This window comes from Sporothrix brasiliensis (assembly GCF_000820605.1).
Source record: "Sporothrix brasiliensis 5110 chromosome Unknown Cont20, whole genome shotgun sequence".
NCBI classification, from domain to species: domain Eukaryota; kingdom Fungi; phylum Ascomycota; class Sordariomycetes; order Ophiostomatales; family Ophiostomataceae; genus Sporothrix; species Sporothrix brasiliensis.
Window position 1 is genome coordinate 6,097,333 of NW_024467139.1, and position 23,700 is coordinate 6,121,032.

The 23,700-nt window shown below is 53.0% G+C and overlaps 7 protein-coding genes across 7 annotated transcripts; 2 read left to right on the plus strand and 5 right to left on the minus strand.

Annotated features, from left to right (window-relative positions):
- Positions 1-533: 533 nt before the first annotated feature.
- Positions 534-1,925, minus strand: SPBR_07258 (sls1 protein precursor-like protein; the record flags this gene model as incomplete). Its single annotated transcript, XM_040765512.1, has 1 exon — positions 534-1,925. One exon carries the CDS (start codon positions 1,923-1,925, stop codon positions 534-536), a length of 1,392 nt encoding a protein of 463 aa, XP_040617603.1.
- A 653-nt stretch (positions 1,926-2,578) lies between these two features.
- Positions 2,579-3,260, plus strand: SPBR_07848 (NADH-ubiquinone oxidoreductase 17.8 kDa subunit; the record flags this gene model as incomplete). Its single annotated transcript, XM_040766102.1, has 3 exons — positions 2,579-2,749; positions 2,825-3,066; positions 3,119-3,260. The coding sequence occupies 3 exons, from the start codon at positions 2,579-2,581 to the stop codon at positions 3,258-3,260; spliced, it is 555 nt and encodes a 184-aa protein (XP_040617604.1).
- Positions 3,261-4,157: 897 nt separating this feature from the next.
- SPBR_07575 (set domain containing protein) lies at positions 4,158-5,183 on the plus strand (the record flags this gene model as incomplete). Its single annotated transcript, XM_040765829.1, has 1 exon — positions 4,158-5,183. The coding sequence occupies one exon, from the start codon at positions 4,158-4,160 to the stop codon at positions 5,181-5,183; it is 1,026 nt and encodes a 341-aa protein (XP_040617605.1).
- Positions 5,184-6,015: 832 nt separating this feature from the next.
- SPBR_07823 (small subunit ribosomal protein S15e) lies at positions 6,016-6,733 on the minus strand (the record flags this gene model as incomplete). The annotated part of the gene is made up of 2 exons (XM_040766077.1): positions 6,016-6,459; positions 6,716-6,733. The coding sequence occupies 2 exons, from the start codon at positions 6,731-6,733 to the stop codon at positions 6,016-6,018; spliced, it is 462 nt and encodes a 153-aa protein (XP_040617606.1).
- A 530-nt stretch (positions 6,734-7,263) lies between these two features.
- On the minus strand, positions 7,264-8,379 carry SPBR_07485 (arabinogalactan endo-1,4-beta-galactosidase; the record flags this gene model as incomplete). Its single annotated transcript, XM_040765739.1, has 1 exon — positions 7,264-8,379. One exon carries the CDS (start codon positions 8,377-8,379, stop codon positions 7,264-7,266), a length of 1,116 nt encoding a protein of 371 aa, XP_040617607.1.
- Positions 8,380-9,460: 1,081 nt separating this feature from the next.
- SPBR_08012 (uncharacterized protein) lies at positions 9,461-9,775 on the minus strand (the record flags this gene model as incomplete). The annotated part of the gene is made up of 1 exon (XM_040766262.1): positions 9,461-9,775. The coding sequence occupies one exon, from the start codon at positions 9,773-9,775 to the stop codon at positions 9,461-9,463; it is 315 nt and encodes a 104-aa protein (XP_040617608.1).
- A 5,274-nt stretch (positions 9,776-15,049) lies between these two features.
- Positions 15,050-15,931, minus strand: SPBR_07695 (glutaredoxin domain containing protein; the record flags this gene model as incomplete). Its single annotated transcript, XM_040765949.1, has 1 exon — positions 15,050-15,931. One exon carries the CDS (start codon positions 15,929-15,931, stop codon positions 15,050-15,052), a length of 882 nt encoding a protein of 293 aa, XP_040617609.1.
- Between the last annotated feature and the right edge of the window lie 7,769 nt (positions 15,932-23,700).

Genomic DNA, 23,700 nt, shown 5'->3' on the forward strand with positions numbered 1-23,700 from the left:
CAATAAAGTCATGTAAGTCATTATTGCCTTTTTTTACGCCTCTACAGTATTTTAATGAATTTTATTTTCACAAATTGTGCCAGTTGCAGTTCGCAATAATTCATTGTTTTCATGCCCTTTTTCATTGTCATATCTCCATACTAAATTCCTTGCTAATATTCCCAAAAACACAGGAATATTGGGCTTCTGTACATCACAATGCATGACCTAGCACCAGTCCACCGCCAAAAAAAAAAAAAAAAAAAAAAAAAAAAGAATACCGCAAATCCAAATCCAAATATTGTCAGATGTAGACCCGACATTGTCGGTTTACTGATGAGTTTGTGAAGAATTTTGGCTTAATTTTTGGTCAATTTTTGAATAAATAAAATTGCCAAATTGGTAGAGGCATCAATTTTGTTGTCATTGAGGGAGCACCATAACTAAATTATACTTTGATTGTGCAGGGTATATACAACATTAACATGGTCATGTCAACAAAAACTGTCAGTGGCAATTATATACTGCCCGTCGCATGCACAGCCTTCTAGCGTCTACAACTCCGACTTGCCACTGGAGCGCTCCGTAATGTCTTCCAGTCCCTTCCACAGCCCGTGCGACCAGTGGCTTTTGTCCTTTCTATGTGACCTGGCCAGCTGCTGGATGTGGTGGTCCCAACAATGCGCGTGGACCGTGCCGTCACTGCACGAGGTCTCCGCGGCCGCCGCCGCAAACGCCTTGACGGGCCACAGCGACAGGTCCGCACCCATGCTCACGTCCAAAAAGTTGTCGTTCACAAGGTTGGCCGCACGCTGGCGCACTGCGTCGTACGCGGCATCGCCCTCGCGCTCGACCAGCAGACGCAGCACCTCGGTCAGGCCGCCGCCCGCCAAAAAGTCTTGCATAATATCCTTGTCCCTGATGAGGCCGCTGATGGCCAAAAGCCGGGAGCGAATCCATGCCGGCCGATTGGCGGTGGCAGCGTCATCGTGCGCACCGTTGCCATCATCGTACGGCCCAAAGACGACGTCGCCCAGTGTCGCACGCTGGCGGCCGGCCGTCGCGCACTCTCCCCTCTTGTACGCGTCCCAGTAGGCGGCCACCTCACGGAGGGCCACGGGGTTGTTCTGCACAGCGGACGCAACGGCCATGGCCGCCTTCTGTGCCGCCTCGACACCACGGTCACCGCCGACGCGGCCGCCGCTCATGAGACACAGCAGCTGCCGCGTGATGTCGCGGTCCTCGGCCAGCTTGAGGCCATAGTACATGTCGTGTGCCACATCGTCAATCTCGACGAGCGCATCAAGGAAGCGGCCCTGCTCAGCAGCCGCCAGGTCGATCTGGCCGTCGTTGCGGCTGCTGTTGCTGTCTCCCGAGGCCACCTGCCCGACGGCCACACCCTTGACGAGGGCAATGGACTCGTGGAACGTAATGGCAGCGCGGCTGCCTTCGCCGTCAGCGTGGGCGCCCGGGTCCTTGACAACCCCGGCGGGATCGTAGGCCGGCGCGCCTTTGGGAATGCGGGGCGTGTCCACGTTGATGCCGTCTTCTGGCTGGTCGACTAGAACGACGCCACTGTCGACCGGCAGTCCCTGGAGTCCCGCCGGCAGCTCCTCCGACTCGTTGTTGATCTTGGCCTCACGCAGTCCCGTGTTGATATTGAGGCGCACGTGTAGGCCCGGCGGCAGGTCCTGGTCTTCGTGCACGCGCTGGAACTCGTTGGTGGGCTGGAAGACACGTGGGTAGCACTCGGCGGCTACGTCCGTGTGGCAGATGAGATCGTCGCCGCCCGCAGCGCTGTCCTTGTTCGTTTGTTGTCTTGGTGACGGCGGAGCCGAAGAAGCGGCCGAGGCCACGGCAAGAAGACAGGCGACAACAAGAAAAACGGCCAACACTTTACCTAAAAAGGACAGTGAGGTCGTTGGCCGCGATCGTAAGCGGGCCATGGTGCCAGTGTATAAGTGTGTGTGAGAGGAAAACTTGCAAGTCAATCACAACTCGCCGATGAAATGTCGATAAGAGGCGAGTCTTCACGAAAAGGCAAAGAAAAGAAGAAACAAAAGGACCTATATGCAAACAGATAGCGGACACAAGACACAGAAAGAAGACCATGGAACCTCGAAAGACTTTGACTCAACGTCAAGTGCCAAAGTGTCCCTTTCGCAAGGCAGCCTCGCCACTCGCCAGTTGCGCGATGTAGTGGTCCCCGTGTTAGTGACGTGTGATGTGTCCTGAAAAAGAATTAAAAACACGTCAAACTTTAGCGGGTGTTAGGGGCTGGTGGCCTGGCCGTGGGTGAGTGGCACAATGCCCCATTAGCGCCTAAAAAGACAGCACCAACTGCAGGTCTTCCTAATTCGTCGCCGCTGAGTGGCCGAAGCCTGGCCCCTCTTAAGCTCGTTACATGCATATTCTTATAATCAGCACAAATATCGCTATACCCACAAGCGCATCTCCTCTCTCCAGCCGTTCGGACTGTGTTTTTCCCTCGTCTCCGGCAACAACGACGACCCTCCACCCAACGGCCACCCACCCCGTCCGCGCCAATTGACTTTCTTTGCGGCTCCCCCGACGACAGATACACACGCCACAAGTCACAATGCAGCCGATAAGACAACGGCTGGCGTGCATGGCGCGCCAGGCGCGTGCCCGGCCCGCCCGCCTCACGGCCGCGCCGGCTGTCCGCTTCGCCTCGACCGACAGCCACGGCGACCACCACGACCACCACGACCATCATGAGCACCACGGCCCTGTCGATGAACCCATGGGTGTATGATATCTCTATCTCTGTTTTCTCTGTGTTCTTTCTTCTCCCTCCAGCAAGTGAACCCCGCTAACCTGGCAGACCGCCTGGTACATTGCCGTCGGCGCGATCCCCCTTACCTATGCTCTGTATACCCTGTCCCGGCCCGGCAAGGACGGCGAGCCCACGGCCATTGAGGCCTACCTCAACAAGTTCTCCTACCTGCGCGAGCAGTGGGAGACCCGCGGTCACCTGCACACCGCTGCTGTGGAGCAGGCCGCGCACGACAAGAACCTGTTCTACACCGTCGAGCGCAGCTCCAACATTGACCTGCGGTATCCTGAGTGCGTCGATATCCGTCCTACCGGCTTCCTACTGCCCATGCTAATCGTTTAGGGTCTTCCAATCGAGCTCGCCGTACAACATCCCCGCTGGCCACAACGTCAACCTCGACAAGGTGGTCGCCCACTACCGCGAACAGCACAACAAGGAGGTCGAGCGGCAACAAGCGGCCGCCGCTGCCCGGACGAAGGAATAATGGAGGGTGCAAGCAGACGAATGGAACAGAAACAAAGAAAATAATACCAAAAATACCAAAAATACCAACCACGGCGGGTCAGACGCCATGTTGTAGGATTCCATATGAATCTTCGACGACAAAGAGTACATGCAGCTGGGGTGGGCGGCTGACAGGAGGTCGTCAAGGAAAGACGCCGACAACGACCATGGACTATGGCAGCAGTGGAAAGGACTCGTTTAGAGTAGAGTCTGTGAACTCCGTCGGACCGGTTTGGCAAGCATTTGAGTTTTTAGCAACATTTATTTTACTTTGTCCCGTCGTCATGTACGACAAGAAACACTCGAACATTTCGAAAAACTGCACCCAGGCGGGAACTGTTTGCACGTATGAACCCAAACACAGCATGGCAGCATGGCAGCATGGCATCCTGAATTCGTCAAATGCTGCCACGTAAAGTCGTCCTTGGAAGCGCCAGCGTTGCAACTCTAACCTTTTCCGAAGCAGCCAATCGTATGCTCTGCAGGCTTGCCCATTTACGACTTTTTTGTGCAGACAACTTGATTTTTCATTTCACATCATCCGACATTTGGACGACTTGAAAAAGAAAAAAAAACCCATTGCCCTCTTTCAATACCTTTTCTCAGTCGTCTTTGCGTTGGCTTACACTAAACCATTGGCCGTTGCACAATGTCGTATAGCCGTTCGTGCCTGCCATACTAAAATTTCCAGGCTAACAAGCTTCCTTCCTAAATCGAACACGCGACCCAAGTTTATAGCTCGGCATTCTCAAAACAGACACTGCCCTTCTCGACTATTTGCACTCATATTTGGACGACATAAACGACACCTCAAGTGCTTCACAGCTACGAATACACAAGCTCGCACCCTGCCCCACCAACGCCGGAGCACGTGTCAATGTCGAGAGACGTCGTCGACGTAGTGGCTGCACGGCCAACCGGCGACAGCACGCCCGAGAAAGCAGGAGGAGAGGCGGAACAGACACAGACAGAGACAGAGACAGAGGCAAAGAAAGAGAGAGAAACAGGCTCATCTCCGACACAAAATCTTGTCAACACACAGTCTTCTGCTCCACCAGAATCGTCGCCACCCGCCGATCTCCAGATCCGCCTCAACGACGACCCGGCCCTCGGCTTCTGTGTCTACGCCCTCCGGCCCTATCGCCGTGGCGAACGCCTCTTTGAAGAGCGCACCGCCCTCGAGGCTACGCATGACGCCCACAAAGACGGGGTCCGCAACGTCTACGAGCGCTACTGCCAGCAAAGCCCGGAACGCCGCCGTGCCCTGCATGGCTCCTTCCCCTACCTCGCCTGGGCCAATGGCATCGACGCCCAGGAAGCGGCGGCGGCCCGCACGCTGGTCGGCTCGCTGCTGACGTCCAAGGGGCGCCAGCCAGTCATTGACAACCGGCTGACGGCGGAGGATCACATGCGAATGCGGCCAGACGAGGGCGTGCGCCCGACGGACGCCGCGTCGCCCACGGCGGAGAAGATGGACGGCCCGAGTACGCCGGTGGTGGCCGCCCTGCGGGCCAAGGCCGCGCTCCGGGGCCTCTTTAAACGCTCTGCGTCGCTCGCGTCCCTGGCCGACGCGGACGACGACGGTGCGGAGGCTGTGGCGGCCCCCGCGGACAAGCGGGCGCGCGCCGAGACGCTCGACTGGTTCAGCCGCTACGCCTTCCGGCTCAAGCCCAACGCCTCCTTTGCCAAGCCCGGCGGCAACCACCAGGCCGCCGTCTACCTGCTGACGGACCTGATCAACCACCGCTGCGGCGGGTTCCAAAACTGCCGCGTGTCGGCGGACGTGGGCACGATCGCCGTGCTGGCGCTGCGGGACATTGCGGCGGGCGAAGAGGTGACAATCAACTACAGCAAGGACGTCAAAGACTTCCAGTGCAAAGGAGAATGCTGTGTGAAAAAGTAACAGGGAGAGTGGACGATTTGTGTTTTTATTTTGAGCGACCATGAGCGTTGTCTTTTACATGTTATCCCCAGTCTAGTCCCTTGGCATGCAGGCGTTTGTCGGCATAGACTAAAGGGCATAAAAATCAGTGGAGGAGGAGAATCAGTGGAGAAGAAAACAGGTGGACAAGAGACAGAGGACAAAGTCTCACCACCATGCGACGTACACGAGCTTATGAATACCATGATGACTTCACTCTTGGTCACGACGTCATTTTGATCATTTTTTTTTATTCAAGCCAACTATCAAAACTTTGCGTGATAGCCACTCTAGTGGAGTTTTAGTAAAAACAAACAAAAGAACCCATTTGTTTGCCCTCCCACCCAGGGCATGCATGACGAAAGCCAGCAGAACCACAAGAGAGACGTAGTGAGAAGGACACCAGATATAAAGAGACAGCAGCGCCATCAACCCATACTTGTTGCCGTACAATCACGCTCAGCAAAGTAGATAGTCTGATGGTTGCTATCCCATCGTCTCCAATGCCTTCCACACGTCGTCTCATCCTCTGCTCTGCCAGACTCTCTCTCCGGGAAAATTTGCTTTCCATTTTCCTATTTCGGACGTCTTTTTAATGCAAGATAAAAAGTTTTGTATTTTTTTTCGTTAAACCCTGATTAACCCATGGCCCGAAAACAAATCGCAACACAGCAACGCGGACAGGGTAGTGTATGTTGATGTTGGGAGAGAAGAAGAGTCGGAGGGGATGTCGTCGCTGCGAAAAAGGTTTGTCGTCGAATCGTCGCATCTGGTCGCGTCCGGTTGCCATCGAAATATAAAAACTCCGAGTCGTTTACTTGAGGGGAATGAAACGCGACGAGTGGGTGGCACCGATACCGGGGCGACCGTGCTTGACGGGCCGGTAGGAGATGGAGAACTCGGCCAGGTAGTGGCCGACCATCTCGGGCTTGATCTCGACCTGGTTGAACTCCTTGCCGGAGTAGATGCCAATGACGCTGCCAATCATCTCCGGGACGACAATCATGTCACGCAGGTGGGTCTTGACGACGTCGGGCTTCTCGTTGGGCTTGGCCTCCTGCTTGGCCTTGCGGAGCTTCTTGATGAGGCCCATCGGCTTGCGCTTCAGACCACGGTTGATCCGGCGCCGGGCACGGGCGTGCACGACGTCGCGCAGCTCATCGGAGCCGAGGTCGAGCAGCTGCTCGAGGTCGACGCCACGGTAGGAAAACTTGCGGAACGCTCTCTTGCGCTTGAGCTCAGCGGCCTCCTCGGCGTTCTGCGGAAGACGAGTTAGTTTTCAGGTTCGATCGTTGGATCAAATCAACAGTCCCCCCTTCCCCTTCCATCAACGATCCCGTCATCGTGCCCTGCCGTCGTCGCTTAGTTTGCCGTTGCCATCCAAGTTCTTCCGTGTTCCCGTTTCCGGCGCAGCGACGCGATCGAGACGAGACGTCGATGGTTCGATGGGTTCCTCCTCTTTTCTTCGTCTTTTCCTATCCCCTCTTTCTGTCTCAACGTGGTGATGAACGTACGTATTCGGAATCCGCCATGATTGCTGTCGTTTGTGATGTGCAAAGAGAAAAAACTGATGTTTTTCTCTTTCCGGGAGGTGGTTTGTCGAAGTCGAGTGGTTGAACGTGGAGGATGTCGATTCGTAACTTCGTAGGGGAGAGGGAAAAAGAGAGAGGTTCGATTTCTTTCAGCAGGGCTCGTTAGTCTCACACACAAAAACTATGGGTCTCCCCATTTCGCTGAAAAAAAACCAGTGCAAAAATTTGGGCTGGCGGCGAGGGCTGTTCCCCCCAAAACTGGCGCTAGCGAGCAACGGCGGATAAATTTTAGGCCCTTGACTGTCGGGCAAAACGCCATCTGTAGGGTTCACTTGCCCTCTGGGGAAATGAGGCAGGCCAATGAGAGCTACACAGGAGAGCATCTAGCGTAAAAATTTATGACTACATTCACGTGACTGTAATTGATGACGCGCACGTGCCGATAAGATAAAACTGCAAATATGATCCTCCTTCTCCCTTTGCTACTGCATATCGCTCTAGCCGAGTTAAAGCCTCCATCATCTTCCACCTCAAATTGTTGAGAACACAGCCAAACTCGACAGCGCCTGTCCTGTCTGCGACACCATGAGGTTGTCGGCGCACGATGAGCCCAGGTTGGCATTATGGACCCAAGCGGGCTCCCAATAAAACAAACCCCGGCCGCCGGCCACGCCCGCGACAACTTTTGCGACGGCCTGCACCCAGGCGGTCTGCCCGGCGGCCGTATATGGAATGCTCTTGGCGTCCGCGGGGAAACTGTACTTGGGCCGCGGACACGAGGTCGGCCAATCAGTCTCGGCGACGACGAGCTCCTTGTCCCAGGCGGCGGCCATGTTCTGGAGCGACGTTTTCAAGCTGGCGAGCGTGGCAGCGGCGTTGTAAAAGGGGTAGTAGGAGACGCCCATGGTGTCCAGGTCGGACGCCACCAACGGCGAGGCGGATGCCAGCACCTTGGTGTAAAACGAGTGCTGGGCGGACCAGGACCAGCCGTTGTCGAGGTGGACCATGATTTTGGGCGGCGGGGCGCCGCGGACGGTGGCGAGCTTGGAGGCTTTGACGCCGGCGGACGCGGCGTGCAAGAGGGCAGCAATGTTGCCGTACGACTTGGTGCTGCCGACCGGCCAGAGCAGGCCGTTTGTGATTTCGTTGCCAATGGAGATGATGGAGAGGGGCGGCAGGGAGGCGGCGGCCGCCGCCCCGGGGACGGCGTCGGCGTCGGCTGCAAACGCGTCGCATACGTCCCGGGTGTAGTTGAAGATTTGTGTGGTCAGTCCTTCCAGCGTCTTCGGCCAGCCCGCCGGGATAGTCTGGTGGCCCGGGTCCGCCCAGGTGTCCGAGTAGTGCAGGTCCAGGTAGACGCCGAGCCCCGCCGCCCGCGCGCGGCGTGCCAGCTTCAGGTTGTAGGCCAGGTTGTAGGCGCCATTGTCGGGTTTTGGGTTGACCCAGAGACGCTGGCGGACCATGTTGACGCCGCTGGCGGCCAGGATGCTCTCCAGCGGCGCCGCCTGGTTGGTGGTCGCGGACTTGTAGTTGACGCCAGCGGCTTCTTCGACGGCGACGGAGGACCAGTCGACGCCGCGGTAGGCGAGAGCCGCCGCAGCGACGGAGGCTGTGCCAAGGCCGACGAGGAGGGAAACGGGTCTCATTGTGTCAGATTATCGTGCCCTGGACAGTAGACGGCATGGACGCTGTGCGACGACCTTGACCATGACATTGATGCTTATAACGTAACCATATGCAGCGACTGGGTTTTCCAACGCGTTATATTGTTTGCGGGGAGCGGATGCAGCGTCCACCGTGGTCGCATCGTGTAAATTGAGCCATATATTCTGGTATAAATTTGCGGATAGAGTCGCGGCTGTGCCGTCTCGATTGGCCGGATAGATGATCCGTGCCAGTAAAAAAATATTTCGAACCTCTGCCAAGTACAATCCGCTTGGGCACTCACAATGTTTGTCGTTTGTCCGCTAAAGAAGCATTTGAATTATTCGTATTGGATCTGTCTATCTTTTCCGTATTCGCTCGACAGCGACCTCAGGAGTCCTTCTGTCCCCCTCTCCCATCTTCTTCCCTGTTCGTGACGCGTCGTGTCGTCCCTTTTCCTCCGGGACACTGACACTTGGGCTTTGAGATTTTAGTAGCAGAGGATCGAAGACAAGTTGCGTGTTCGCGAGGAACAAACCCGCAGTCTCTCCCCCCTACGAAACTCTCAAAGCCCAAGAATCAGTGTTCGGGAGGAAAGCGAGGGAAGTGACGTGGCGGACACAAATGGGAAATGTGAAGAAAGAGAGGAGGATAGAAGGGCTTCTGCGGTCGCAAGAAAGAACGGAACTGAAAGGACGGAAGCAAAAGGTAAAACGCAGTAAATGCAGATTAACAATTAAGTAGAAAATAAAGTAAAGAAGCATATTTTGTCGGCAACTGAAGTAGAAAATAGCAACAGACAAAAGACAACAGAAAACAGTCGACATAAGAGAAAACAAAAGAGAAAACAACATCTAGTAATCAAAAGAAACCGTAAACCGTAGACCATACATCATAAAACCAAAACGATGCTGCAGTCGAAGAAATGCACTGGTAATGCAAATGGTATTGGAGAAAAAAGGACCGGGACAACATGCTGGCTAAAACAAAGAAGACGCAAGAACGTTGAAGACGCGTTGTGAAGGAGATTGAGAGTGCTGCTCGGAGGGACTTGGTCCCCTCCTCGGCCTCAGCCGTCACTCCTCACATCTTTGTTGGCCGGTTGTCGACGCTGTACGGCGCACCGGCCGCTTTGTTCGACTGCGGCGACTTGCCAATGTCCGAGACCAGGTTCTTGGTCCAGTTCTTGAGCGAGCTGGACTTGGACTTGGGCGTGGCGGCGTAGTCGTCCTTGACCGGGTAGTAGGAGGAGGTGTCGCTGTAGACGGAGGCGGCCGACGAGGCGGTGTTGGCGCTGGGCTTTGCGGTCGTGTACGAGGACGAGTTGGCCGCCCGGTTGGCGGCCATGGTGGCCTTGGCATGCGCGTAGGCATGAACAGAGTCGCTGTAGGCAGACATTGTGGACGTGGTGATGAGATTGCGGGAGATGTGGTTGGAGTGGTAGTGTTAGGGACGTGGACAGACGTTGATTTGTAAAGTTGTTTGTAAGTTGTTTGTAAAGTTGTGTGTAAAGTTGTTTATAAAGGTGGCAAGTGGAAGTGGAAGTGCGAGTTCAACTATTGTTGAGTGTTTGTTTGCGTTTGATGATCGAAAAGGAAAATATCTTGACCAGGAGCGAGGGGATGCCTCTTTACTTATACATGATTCGAGATCAAAAAGCAACGACGGTCAAAGCCACGCGTCACAGGAAGGGCGTCGAGGGCGAACATGAAAGGAGGTTCCCAACATGGTCAATCGTCTTGCGTTGGTCCCATCTGATCTAGCGTCATGACAAGATACGACAGAATAACGAGTCAATCAAGGAGAGGACCCAGTAAAAAGGGACATCGGCTGGCCGCAGCGACCCAGTCGTGTCATCTTGTCATCTCGTCGCCGCTTTTCTTATTTTCTTTTTTTTTTCTTTCTTTTTTTTCTGCGATGCCTCGACAACTTTCCGTTGATTTCCTCGGTCTTACAACCTTAACCTTGAGCAATGCCACGAGCTGTCGTCCCGGTCTAGTCATCTCCACCCACCTACATCACCCCTGCCTCCCCCCTGCTCCACACCAACTAACACGCGCCGGCGCAAACCATGCCAACTCAAAAAAAAAAAAAAAAAAAAAAAAAAACGGAAAAGGGCCTGGCCGAAGGGATGTTGGCAGCCTTGCTTTCCGGTCTTCGTATCCTCGTTTTTTTGTCTCTGCCTGAGGTGCGTGGTGTGTCCCGCGCGTCGTAGCATCATTGCTTTGTAAGTTGATATTGTGAAATTGAGGGGGTTCCCAACAGCAATCGCGCGTAAGATGGTCATCTGCTGCAGCGTATCTCCATGTCGACGCCAGCGTGTCTCCGTATTTCGTGCTTTCATGCTTATGAAGACACACGGACCATTCACCGTGTCCGGTTTCCTGCTGCCTTTTTGGTACGTTATCTGCTGCCTTACTCGGCTACGTACTCATTGCGTCTGCTGTCGCGGCCTTTTTTTTCTAGACGTTTCTGTTTATGCTTGTTTTCCTTGTATGCTTGTGTCCTTGTGTTTCTTGTAATGCTTGTGATGCTAGGTTTTGCTGGCCAGCGTTCACTTTGACATGCACTGCTGCCTTGGCGATTAGGCCTACATCAGCCATGTCTGTATCCCATCTCTGACGACCCCCTCAGTCGGGTCATCTTTGCCAAAACACAGTTAAATCCACCCTAGTTTGTAAGCTAAGGAAACCGGCGGGTATGCACCGATGACTCCTGTTGCGGAGCGAGGCCGTGCAAAGAAAGCCAAAACCTTTCCAACTTCAGCCTCTTTCCTTCAGCCTCAACAAGTCAAGGTCTGGACCGTATTACGTCGTACGCTCCGTTCTACTCCACAAAGGAATTAATAATGCCTTCTTCAGTGGATTGGCACAGCTTTCCAAACAATGCAGGCTCGACGACAGACGACAGATTGCCGTTTTGATGAACCTTTGGCGGCTCACTTGGCATCTATCTTCCTTTGTAAACAGCGTCAAAAATATAGAAACCTGTTGTTTGGTTCGCTATGTTGAAGCCTCTCATCGAGCTGAATAAGAGGCTGACGAGGAAGAGGCAAACCCAATCGTATCGGATAGAGGTGGTACACTCGATGTTACGGTTTACGACGGATGAAAATGGAGGCTTGTAAAATTCTCCTGTGCAGCTTTGTGCCACAATGGAGATCGAAAACACGTACATCATGGACGAAGACGTAAGAAGAACAAAATTTTCAGGCAATCTCCGCAGCACATGCAATACGATCGTATCTCCATTGTCCAGTTAGTTTTGCTTGCGGCGCAGCAGCCTTTGGTAGTGGAAGGTCGAGATGGGCCTGGACGTGCAAAACTTTGCAGCGATCCATAGCCGGTGCCTGAGAGACGGCAATGCACGTCTTGCGACGGCTGGACACGGTCTGTTCATGTGCGAAGAGGAGTGGAGTCTCGATGAAATTTTCAGTTGGCGTAGTCATCGTGGCTCGCAGCGCGCGTTGCCGTGTAAGTCGTTCCATGTTCCTCGATGCGAATGTCGTTTCTTGTGTCTTCTTGTTTCATTCCCTTGTGTTTTCAGTCCGTCTGCCGACCGTTCGAGTCACCCATCGCAACTATTAGACGCCCAGACGTCCAATAGTGTGGACGGTGTGCACCGCCAAAGAGGCTGTGCCAGTAACTGGCATCAAAACGGGGCGTCGTAGAGGAGACCAGCTATTGGTGACTGCCACAGCTTAACCTTATTTGGGGTGGGAAAGGGGTTGGCGAGAGGTTGAAAGATGCCAAACGATAGGTTGGATTACGACGTTAGAGGCGTCTGCACTTTCGTTCGGAGATCATAACGCTGCCGCCCATTTCGCTATGTGAGTCACAGGGCGGCGGCGTCGTTCCTGCCCTTTGACGGCTCCGTTTTGTGGTTTTGACGCGGTTAGTGCTGGTCCCAACCCCAAATAGGCAAGACAACTGTTAGTTGCGCTTTCCTGTAAATCGTAGTTGCCTGTGCAGAACAACGCCGGCGGTGTCGCACCTTCCCACTCGGAACGGCCTTTATCTTCTGTAAAGTCCGTATCCGTTTGCACGGAAGGCGCCTCCGCATCACGCGATAAACGACGACAAGAGATGGCGAGAATTCGATGACACAACGACACGATACAACGAAGACATCGAAACAACGAGATGAGGTGCTAACGAGACGGCGCATTCTGATGCCCCGGTATTCTGGCCGTTCTCACGTCTAGTGCCTGGCCGTGTCCCTTGTGCTCCAGCTGCCAGCTTGTCGTGATGATCTCCTCGTCATCCTCACTATTTTTTTTTCGCGGACAATCACTCGCATTGATTTGGTAAGCTTACAGAATGACGACTTCTCAGCGCCGTTTCCACATGACGTAGCTTTCACAACGGTTACGCGAATTACAACACCTCCCACTTTGAGTGCAAGCGCCGGCTAGTGTATCTTCCCCCCAGCTGCTTGACCGCAACAATAAAATTCTCTGTGAATAAGATGGAACAATTACCGCCCGTTTCTTCACGGGTTCTCGTCACATTTTGCTCGAAGATTTGACAACGACCCCCCCTCCCCCGGTCTGTTCGTCACCAATCAACAACCAGCACCCAACTGCGCTGTGACTCCAAGGGAAGGACATCGTAAACGGCGCGGAAGAGCACAACCGTTTTCTCGGTAAGCAGCATCGATGAGAGATACAGCAAACAAGGAGTACTTCACCAGCCTTGTCTTGATGTCGATGTGGGCAGGGCATACGCTAGAAAATTACGTCTACCGCAATGGCCTTCCCGAGGTGAGACGGAGAACATGTGGCAGACGGAACCTCAAGGCATCAGCTGTACCTCTACGCTTATAACAGTACACGCGCAAAGGTGGAATGGGACAAGGTTCGGAGCGAGGCTCGGCGGCCACAAGGGACAAGCTTGGCGAGACCAGCCTCGGTGTCGGGTCGAAAGGAGAAAAGGATTATTCGGACGTTCGCTCGCCAACGCCGGAGCATGTTGTACGTTGCCTCAACTCTCTCAAAGTTTGGCTCGACGCAAAACTTGGAAACACCCACCGGATATACGACTGTTTATCGGATCGTCAAAACCGATGTCGGAAACAGCATGTTCACGACCAATGCATGTACTACTTGCGAGTGCTCTTCCTTCCTGGGCAACGCTAAACAAGGCAGCGAAATACAACAAAGTCGCCAAGCAGTTCTACTACGTAATATGACGCGGAACTCCCCGTGCAGCAGGTTGGTTTTTTTTCTTCTCTTTTACGTGTCCTTGGCGATGCGCAAGGCTGCAATCGACGCCGGGGGTTGGGTTGACGTACCCGGCCCCCATCATCAAAGGAATCAACATGCATCGCATCACTTCCTTGGCGTTCACGCGCACACCACCGGTCCACGGCCCGATCACACCTCCGCTTTTCCCCTCCGAATGCGGTTGCGTTTTTATCGGCGCGCGCACGTGTGTTGGTGTATGTGCCCTCGTTCGTGCCGGTTCCCGTGCTGTCGTGTCTTTTTGTCTGGACAATCGACCGATGGCTATGAGAGTGGCCCATGGATCAACACTGGACACGGAGTAAGATGATGCCGATGGTGCACTCTGAAGTCTGGAAGGACGCGCATGCGCCCATGACGGGTGGAGACTCTGACATGTTTTGAGGGAAATCAAGAACAGGAGAAAGTGAAAAGAAACTACAAAAAAAAGAAAGTCTAGATCAACATTGTGAGTGGCCAACGTAAAAATGCTGAGGATCCCGCTCTTTGCTGATGGCAACGGACCGTCTTTGCAGCAGAAGAGGCGGTCGATGTTGGCCGACGAGCGGTTATTGAGATCTTGTCTGGCCAGCAATGCAATGGCCATCACAGGCCGCGTAACCAAACCGAGCGACGCACAAAGAACAAACGAATCCTGGTGCCTCGGAGAACCGACGTAGACGGAGAGTTCTGTGTTTTGTTGGGGGGGAGCTGGACTTTCTCATCATTGTCGATGCCACATGCCACAACCCCCATACTATTCGTATGTCGCTTGTCGACACCGGCGTCAGACTTTAGACTTGAAAATCAGCCGGGGCTGTTCACGACGAACATGGTGAAACCCTGTCAACCTCCGATGACCCGCGTGTGCTGATGACGACAATCATCTCCCGACTCGATGATGACCGGCCGTCATCTTGGCGCAAGTGTACGCAGACTCTATTTGGGACCTTCTTACAATCGACTAGACTGTCGATGAGATCGACATTTCAACTCTTACCGGTGATGTCTTAAAATGAGCGGACAACATACCCTCAAGACTGGCGGCACGAAGACCATAGCTGAATAAAACTGACAATTTAAGATCTAGTAGCAAGAAATACTCGATATACAAACTTTGCCAGACGGCCAGACGGCCAGCCAACCGCTCTTCCATAACCGTCTAACCACTGCTTTCCCGGAACGCCGACAAAAAAAAAGAGAGAAGTAGAAAGAAAAGGGGTAAAGAAAAGGGGAAAGAAACAGAGAACCGCCCATAAACCTCAGAGTCCCCAGTATTAACTAACGGAGAAGAAGAAATGATGGAAAAGAGACCAAGAGACCGTACGAAACCGTATCAGTCCACAGGAACAGTCGCCGAACGCCTGCAAGGAAGGTAAACGAAAGGACAACGAGAAAAGAAACGAAAATAAGAAAACGGTGAAACGGTGTTGCGGGCTCCCGCGGACCAATTAACCCAACCGCTCCTTCATGAGCACGCCGGACTTGGCGCCCAGCGTCGTGACCTTGTCCAGCAGCTGCTTGCTCGCGTCGAGCGCGGCCACGTCGTCGCCGCCGCCAATGCTGGTGCCGTCCACCAGAATGTTGGGCACCGTCCGCCGGCCGGTCCGCTCGGCGAGGTGCGCCTGCAGCTGCGGGCCCAGCGGGTGCGTGTCGAGCTCGACGACCACGGGCGCCGGCTCGATGACGTACTTGTCGAGGAGCACGCCCTTGGCGCGTTTGGAGAAGGGGCAGTAGGTTTTGGAGAAGATGACGACGGGGGCGCGGCGGAGGATGGACGCGAGCTCGGTGGCGGCTTCGTCGGCGCCGGGGGCCGCGCCCGCGCCCGCGCCCGCTGCGGCAGGGGCGGCCACACCACCGACAGCAGCGGCGCCACCTGCTCCCGGTGCTGGGGCACCCGCACCCGCACCCGCACCCGCGCCGGCGGCCCCCCCAGCCGCCTTCTGCCCATTCGCAGAACTGCCCACCCCAATCACGCTGCCCGGCGCATCCGGCCGGTTCGGCGCCTTGGCGTTCGCATTGTCCTTGGCCTGCTGCTCGGCCGCCTTGAGCCGGCTCTGCATCTCCCGCGCCAGGCGCGCATCGTCCTCGTCCACGTCGCCGTCGTTGTCCATGTCAATCACTTTGGCCGCAGCAGCCTTGTCGGCGGTGCCGCCCACGGCGGCCGCGCCCGAGCCCGAGCCTGGCGTCAGAGCCCCTTTTGTTTTGTGGTAAAAGTCTTGGATGGTGCGCTGGTCGGGGGCGCGCGCGTCGCGCAGTCGGGACGTGTAGAGCATCGTGGCAATGGTAAACGCCAGGGCGGCGATGAGGACGAGCTTGAAGCGGCGGGCCATTGTGTGGACGGAACGCCGACAGGAAAAGGCGTGTGTGTCTGTGTCTGTGTCTGTGTCGAACGAAGCCGTCGGTAGGTGCTTATTGAGGATCGGTGCGATGGCGGTGCGCCCGATGATGAGAGTCGACGCGAAAAGTGATTGGAGGCGACGGCCGTGTGCGACGACAAAGAAAGATTGCAAGACAAATAAATGAAGAACAAACAAGGAAATGAAGGGCGAGCGATAAAAGGAGATGCTGGCGGACAGTCGTCTTCTGTGCTCCCTCGCAATATTCACCGTAGTCGTCGTGTCTTTTGGCTTTTGACGCTGACAAAAGGAGAGGAGTAAGACAGCAATGTCGCGTTGCAATGGACTGGACATTTGTTGAAATTCGGGCTTTGCGCGCTGTCGTGTTCTCCAGAACGAGAACAATGAAGAACAGAATGCCCTGTCAGCACTCAGCACCGTCCATTGCCCGCTGTCTACGGGGGCGAAATATGAAAGGTGCCCAGTTTTTCTGCTCGGCCACTGTATCCTGAAATTAATACTCTGTAAACTTGCCTGTAACTGGCTGGCGACCATATGCTTGATTTCGCTGTAGGCAGACTTAAGCATCGCTGTAGCGTTGCGTTAGGTAATCCTGGTGGTGACCTAACCTAGCTCGGTGTCGACACATTCTAACAGCCTCACCAGTATGACACTCCAAGTACGGAAAACTGTCACAAAACAACCGCTGGCTCTTGTCCGTTCAATCTCCAAAGCACAACACGGAGGTTGATTTATTCTATTTTTTCTAATCCTACTGCAGTAGATACGTCTTCTAGAAGCTACAGAAGGCGCAGTCGGTGGGTTCATTGTGAGGAGACCGTGTATTAGATCTGAAGCATAGCCTCGTCTTTGGCCATCATATTGTGGAAGGAAAGTGTCCTGGCGTTCATCTGAACGGTACGCTGTGCGTCTTTTACACAACGCGCCGGAGCCAGAAAGCAGACAATTAATTGAACATGTATCATTGTAAAGGCGGTACAGCTACCGTAGTGGTAAGTTCTGAAAGGTGTGGCCAGACGCCTCCAGAAAGATGTACCTGTGTCCTATTTGTTGCGTCATTGAGATTTGTGTCTGTCATCGACAGGAAATGGTCTTTGTCTCCATTATGATATTTGGGAATGAAATATTTCAACTAATTTAATTATAGTTAGCTTTGGTTATCTAGGCTCGAGATTACAACGAAGCCCAGAACGTTTATCATCAAACCTGCCAAGGCAGACCGCGTACCTCTGCGCTTAACTCACCAAGTTATTCCTTACCTACTTTTGATATCTCGACCCTTTCCGGGTCTCTTAAATCATTTTACATTGACGCAGACCATGTTTCGGATTTCGCCGTGTAGGAACGCCACAAAACAATCACCTAGCAAGGCACAGTCCCTTTGACATCAATGACCTGTAAACAGGTATGTAAGCAGAACTGCACTTTCAAGACATACCTTCTGTCTCTGATTCACGACGAACAGCCGAACCCCCCTCCCCGCGTTCCAACAGCCATGTTAAGGTTGGGAGCGGAAAGAATGTAACATCGAGGGTCCGAGAGCCATGTTTGGTCGGGCTTTTTTCTTCTGTTGCGTTTCTTCCCGTGCCGCGTTGCGTTCCGCATTCCACTTTACTTGCTGGTACAAGTACTAAGGGGGATTCGGAACCGCGCCAGGGTCCGTCGATCAACCTCATGATTCCGTCTTCTACGGCGTATCGAACACATCTTATTGTGCTAGGGGTTGGCATGGGGCGATAGGGCTGGCGAGGACCAGGGTTGACATTGGCATTGCATCAGCCTGGTGAGACGGAAGCTGGATTAGAGATTGTGGTCTTCTGATAGCAATAAACATATCCGACAGCGTGCAAGAGCAGAATAGACTTCGACGACAGGATTGTGGCGTGTTTCAAGAGAGAGCCGCTGCCTCGCATTTCGGAAGACACCAGCGTCCAAAACCGCCCAAAACGGGATGAAGCGACTCGAGACGGAGGCGCCTTTTCGTATTCAATGTACTTGTAGCGTGGACAAGGACAGCAACCTGCACTGTGTCTCCTGTCTTGCACGTCCTCTTTCTCGGCATTGGAGGTCGCGCTGAGCCAGCCCACTGGGTATCGGTGTCGTCGCCCCTCCCAAGTCATCTCACAACAAACTCTGTCTCAGAAAGCGAGGAGCCTCGTCTGAAGAAGGGCTTGGCGTGACTCCGGGCTGGGCGTGAATCCGTACTGGACCGACGTGGCTGTCCATTAAAAAAACAATATACTGGGTATTGAGACCCAGAGCGCGCGTGCTGATGGTGAAAGGAGACGAGACAAAATAAAATAAGCAGGCGGCGATGCCGGCGTCCTTCGGGCCACGCCGAGCGCGGAACAGGGGAAATACACAAATTAATGAAAGGCAGGTCAGCCTTGCGGGCACCGTGACTTTGTTGAAGAGACCGAGCAAAAACCTTCTCCTCGGAGCGGTGGCGTTGTTGATTCCCTCGTTTCGTTCAACGCCACCACATTGACTTTTCTCGTCTGTGGATTTTCAGTATTCACCTCGTCTGTGATGGCGTCTTTTACGCACCATGTTGGTCTGTTTGGTCTACATCGTCTGTATGACAGGACGTTCCCCATCTCCGTACGCTTCATTCTTTTTATCTCGCCGTCCACTTTCGGCGGCCATTTTCGTCGTCTTGTCCTTCCATCTTGCCCCATACTCGTCCTACGTGGCACAAGCCATGAGTGAGTTTTGGTCATCAGTCACAAAGCATCTTCCCTCTGCTTTGTAGGCCAACGTTGTTGTGTTCCCACCGGATTTGGCATGGGTTTGTGCACCGTACGCCGTACGACATATATAATGTATGTTAAGACGCCAGTAACTGCTGGTTTGTGAGCTGCCGTAGCTTGGTGTAGCTCAGAGCACGAATACGGACTGAATGGTTCCCTTGGTCGTATTGCCGTGCAACATACTCCATATCGTCGTAATACTCCATCCAGTCGTAGTACTCCATACGTTTTGACAGATCAACATATCCAAAGGTCGTATTCTCATTGTGGGATCCGTATTCCTCATGACGGCCTGCATGAACTGCTCGTTTGTTTTCTTCTTCATCCTTTTCCCCTTGTCGTCGTCCCGCTACCTGTTTACTTAATTCAAGAATCGGTCAAAACCTTAAAAGGGAAAGGAAAGACATGCCACGTTGACACAAGTGCAAAAACGCGAAAAGGAACAATAAAAGAAGAACAAAAAAAAGGAAAAAGGAAAAGCATAGAAGCGCCATCCTCGAGAAATAACCGTGCTGCAGAAATTACGGGCGGCTGTTCTTTTCCTATTTTTGTTGGGGGTTTTTTAATGTTTTTTATTCGTATTATGTTGTACTTTCATGGCCTCTCCTGCGTCAAGCATAAGCGAGGAAAGCGCACTCTCGTACCCTCTCATTTTCATGTTCTTCTTTCTTCTTCTCGTTCCTCACCACGTTAAGGCCAGCGCCAAACGAACGGTTCTGTTCGCCACTTCTTCAACGGCAGGCTGTTTTTACATATTGGCAGCGGTTAACGTCTGCCTCTCCTTTCTTTTTTTTTTTTTTTTTTTTTTCTTGCAATGCAGCGTTTTTATTCTTATGGCCTTTTTTCTCCGTCTTGACCGCTTTTCCGCTTTTTCTCTGGTCTGCCTTGTACATAACTGTTTTACTCTCTCTACGTAGAGCTGCCTAGTGTCTACAACGTGCTACTATGTAATAAAGGCATATTTATATTTCGTACAATGGGAATCGTACGGCAAATGGAGTCTGAATTTGAATTCTGACTGCCTTCCGGGCACGATGCAACATGACTACTTTTCAGCTCGACAAGCTAGCTCGCGCTGTACATCGTATGGTGTCTAATTTTGCCTTGTCAAAATCCGCCAAGAATTACGTCGTCCGGTTTTTACTTGGGCTTCCACATCGTTCGCCAATTTGAAGGGTCCCCTCCAAGGCCCGCAAGGGTCCCTCCACCCCCTGGCCTAGTGCAGGCCGCTACACCGATCTTGAACGGTAGGCCTTGAACCCATCTTGGCTCGCAATCCCTGCTCTACAAGGGTCGTCGGCGACCGGCTGTGGTGGGAAACGAGGGTCGTGTGGATTCTGACACATTTGGCGAATTTTGGTCTCCTGCTTCTCTGTCGTCTCCGCCTTTTCTGATCGTCTCTTTGTTCTCGTTTCTTCTTGTTTCTTTGGTGTCTGCTGGCTGACTGTGGTCGGCCCATCACGGCACACCCAGAACTTCGGCGTGCTCAAACAGACCAGGGGTCAGGCCGACCCAGTTGGCCTCCACCTCTTTGGGCCAGGCCACAACCGAAAACAGCACGGCCAAAGTACGGCAACAGTATAGGCTACATACGAAGTATTGGCACAGATAAGCTGTCATCACGTCAACACGCGACGTTGTTGAAGCCTCAACTCGCATTGTTTACTCCTCCCGGTTTGGTCTTGTTTTGATTTGTTGTCCTCAGCCTCGGCAGCTTCGGCGCTCTTTGACGAGAGGCTGGTGGCCAACGATCTTCTGTCTGCATGCAAGGCAGGATATGGTGGCTGGCCTGCTTTGTGATCTGAGTCGTTGGCTGAGAAGAGCATTTGTCGAGGGAGGTTTGCTTTTCTTGTGTGTTGTATTGTTGTATTCCGTGCTCCATACTCGTGGCTGGTGTGGATCTCAGCTCATATTCCAGAATAGGATTGCAGACGCACAGAGAAGAACGCTGCATGAAAAAAGACGGAACCTACGATGTAAAAGCAGCACATGTTCGTATTAACACTGTACGACATACCCTGCCACGAATTCTCCAGTGATCCTGAGTCGAGCTGGCCCTATGACGGCGGCTTCGTAGGATATTAAATTGATCTCGATTCCCATGCAGTCCCTCTCAGCTGAACTTCTTTGGGAAAGGTCAGGTCTTGAGCGTTGGCAGCCCCTGACGTCGCATTCTCGAGGAAGCGCTTGCCCCGGGCTGGGCCACGGACAGGCCAACCCCTGTGGCTTGGAATGAGGAACAATACTGAGCAGAGTCGTCTGGTACGGGTTTTGTCTCTTGTCTGTCTCCTTTTTTGCTCTTTTGCTCTTCGTGCACCGCCTGCCCGGTTTCCTTTCCGAATGATCTCCCTCCCACCCCTTCTGATGCCTGTCTGATGTTCCGTATGGAGTGCCAAGTCCCAGACAATAATGTTCAATGGATATATGTCGTGTGTTGTTTTGGAACGTTCGTATGGAGTATGGTACTGGCCTGGATATCGTATCTTACGTCTTCAAGTGGTTGCGGCTAGTTTTGCTGCAGTCAATATATCCCATTCGTACGGAATTGTCGTAGACTTTTGTTGGCCGTGCGGAAGATGCGATCAACACGATCGTCAACTTTTGTCAGAGCCATCACCAAAAGCGCCCGCCACAACGGTTCTGATCAAGGGAGACCAGCCCTTCCCCGATCTTGTGCAGAATGTCTCGCTTTTCTTGCTTTTCTTGCTTTTCTCGCTTTTCTCGCCTGTCCTGACCTCCTTCCGTACGTCGTAACTTACTGCCGCCGCCTCCTTAGTGTGACTCTCCCTGCTCTTTCCTAATTTCCACAACCGCCTCTCCGATGCGCCTTCCTTTTTGTCGTTTCTAATGCTTCTTGATAGCCAGCACGTTCTTTCCATTACTCGTTCTCTGACGATATCATGTCGCTCCTTCCTGCTGTCAATCTGCATTGACTCTTTCCTTTTGTGTCTCTCTGCCTCGTTTCGATTCTGTCTCCTTTTATTTATTTGTTTTCTCCCCTGCTCCTGTTATTTGCAGACTAACCCGATCTTCCCATCTCAAAAAATATATCATCGTAGAAATATCCACGGCCCCATCGCGCCACGGCGACCCGCCCACCACACCAAAATAGCTGGTTAGGAAAAGAGAAAATAGGGGGACAAACTCTTTGACAACAAGGGAAGGGCACGGGGTCGCGCGCCTCAGCTCTTGCCTCTTTTTGTGTTGCTTCCGTGGCACTTTTTATATGATTTCCCACCTGCGGTCGTAGTTTCCCTTTTCGCGAATCGTGTCGTGGCGTGCTTTCGAACATCCGTAGCTGAGCTGGTCGTGCCTTCCTTCATCCCCCTCCGTCGCATTCTCGGGTTTTCACACGAATATTCCGTAGTCTGCAAATGCAACTTCAACTCTCTTCCTTCTCCTCTTTTCGCCCATCTCAAGGAAGCTCGCCAAGAACCCTTACTGCATCGCCTCGCCGTACTCACCTCGCACCAGCCCCGTCCCTCGTTTGAAGCGCCGCTTCTGCCACTCATTCCCTTGTCGTATTGTCTTTCAGAGTTGTTCTGCGCCTGCTCTTTTTGTGTCTTCTTTTTGTCTTACATTTCGAGCACTGTTCTGCTCCTTTTCTCGACTATTCCACCTGTTTCGCCTGTCTCGCCTGTCTCGCCTGTCTCACCTGTCTTCCGATCTTCTGTCCGCCTTTCTCAGCCTTTCCAAAGTCACTTCTTTGGGCAGTCGTTTCTCCACACCACAATTCATTTCTCATGTGTTGATCTCTCTGCTCCTTGCGGTGCATTTCCCTCCCGCCGTCCCTCCTTACGGAAACACCAATATCGACATCTCTTTCAATAAAGGTGGTCGGCCACCCATAGCTGCATGTGAGTCGCTTCCAGCCTTCTCTTGTCCCTTTTGCTCTGTTGGGCCTCTTATTCTCTCTACAATCCTTCGTTATAATTGCCACCACCTCAACCTCGTTTTCTTTCGATATTGCTTGGGCCAGGTCCTTACTTTTGTCTTTAACCGTCTGTCCTTTTCCCTGTTCCCTGTTGACGTTTCCAAAATATTTTTATTTAATTTTTATTGTCACTACCTATTTTCTTCTCGCCGCCCCATTCTATCATCTGTCTTCTTGAAACACGCCGTGCCCTGTCGTACTACGGGAGCACTCTGCGGCACTTTGTTGGACCAAGAACTGCGGAATGTTGTATTGACACCATTCTAGCAAAGCAACCAGCAAGCAACGTGTGCGAGCCTTTTGCCATTCGAGCCCCTTGGTAATACCTCCGAACGAAACCACACACCCACGCCCACGTTTTCGTATCCGTCCCATACACCTTCGGAACAATAATTGCTACGCAACGACAAAAGCTTCGCCGCACATTCTTCGCTCGCAGCGACGCACGCTTTATGGTCCACGCCGTCGTCCTTTCAGCTTCGACTTCTACCGCCAAGCCGCCTACACATAAAGCAAGAATCTGACGACAGCTACTTGTCGACCGCCTGCCACCTCCTATAACGGAAAATACTACTGGCTTTTATAGGGTGCCTTCCAAGTACTCCATTGCTCTGTATACATACTCCGCACTCCGCACCGCATACACGATCTTGTTTGTCCTTGTACTCTGTACGCCTTGGACTACTGAAAACAACGTCTCGGGATTAATATCGAGAGGCATGCAGTGAGACTGGAGCCGGGGCTGGATCGTTCTGGGTTTCTACGAGTCTACGACGCACGTCTATGCCCATAGAGAGCCTCTTTCCGTTTCGGCTGTCCTGTTTTGGTCACTTTGCCACTTTCTTGCATCCGGTGCTGCCTTTGGTCTGTATCCTGTTTTGGGGAGCGTCCTTGAGCATTCTGACGCTTCCTTGAACCTATTCCACTCGCTTTCCATTCCCTTTTTACCCGTGCCTTTACGTTCCCTATTATTCCCTCTCCCTCCCTCGCTTTACGCACCGTTTTTTTTTCATTTATTCGTTTATTCGTTTTATTTTTTATATTTTTATATTTTATAT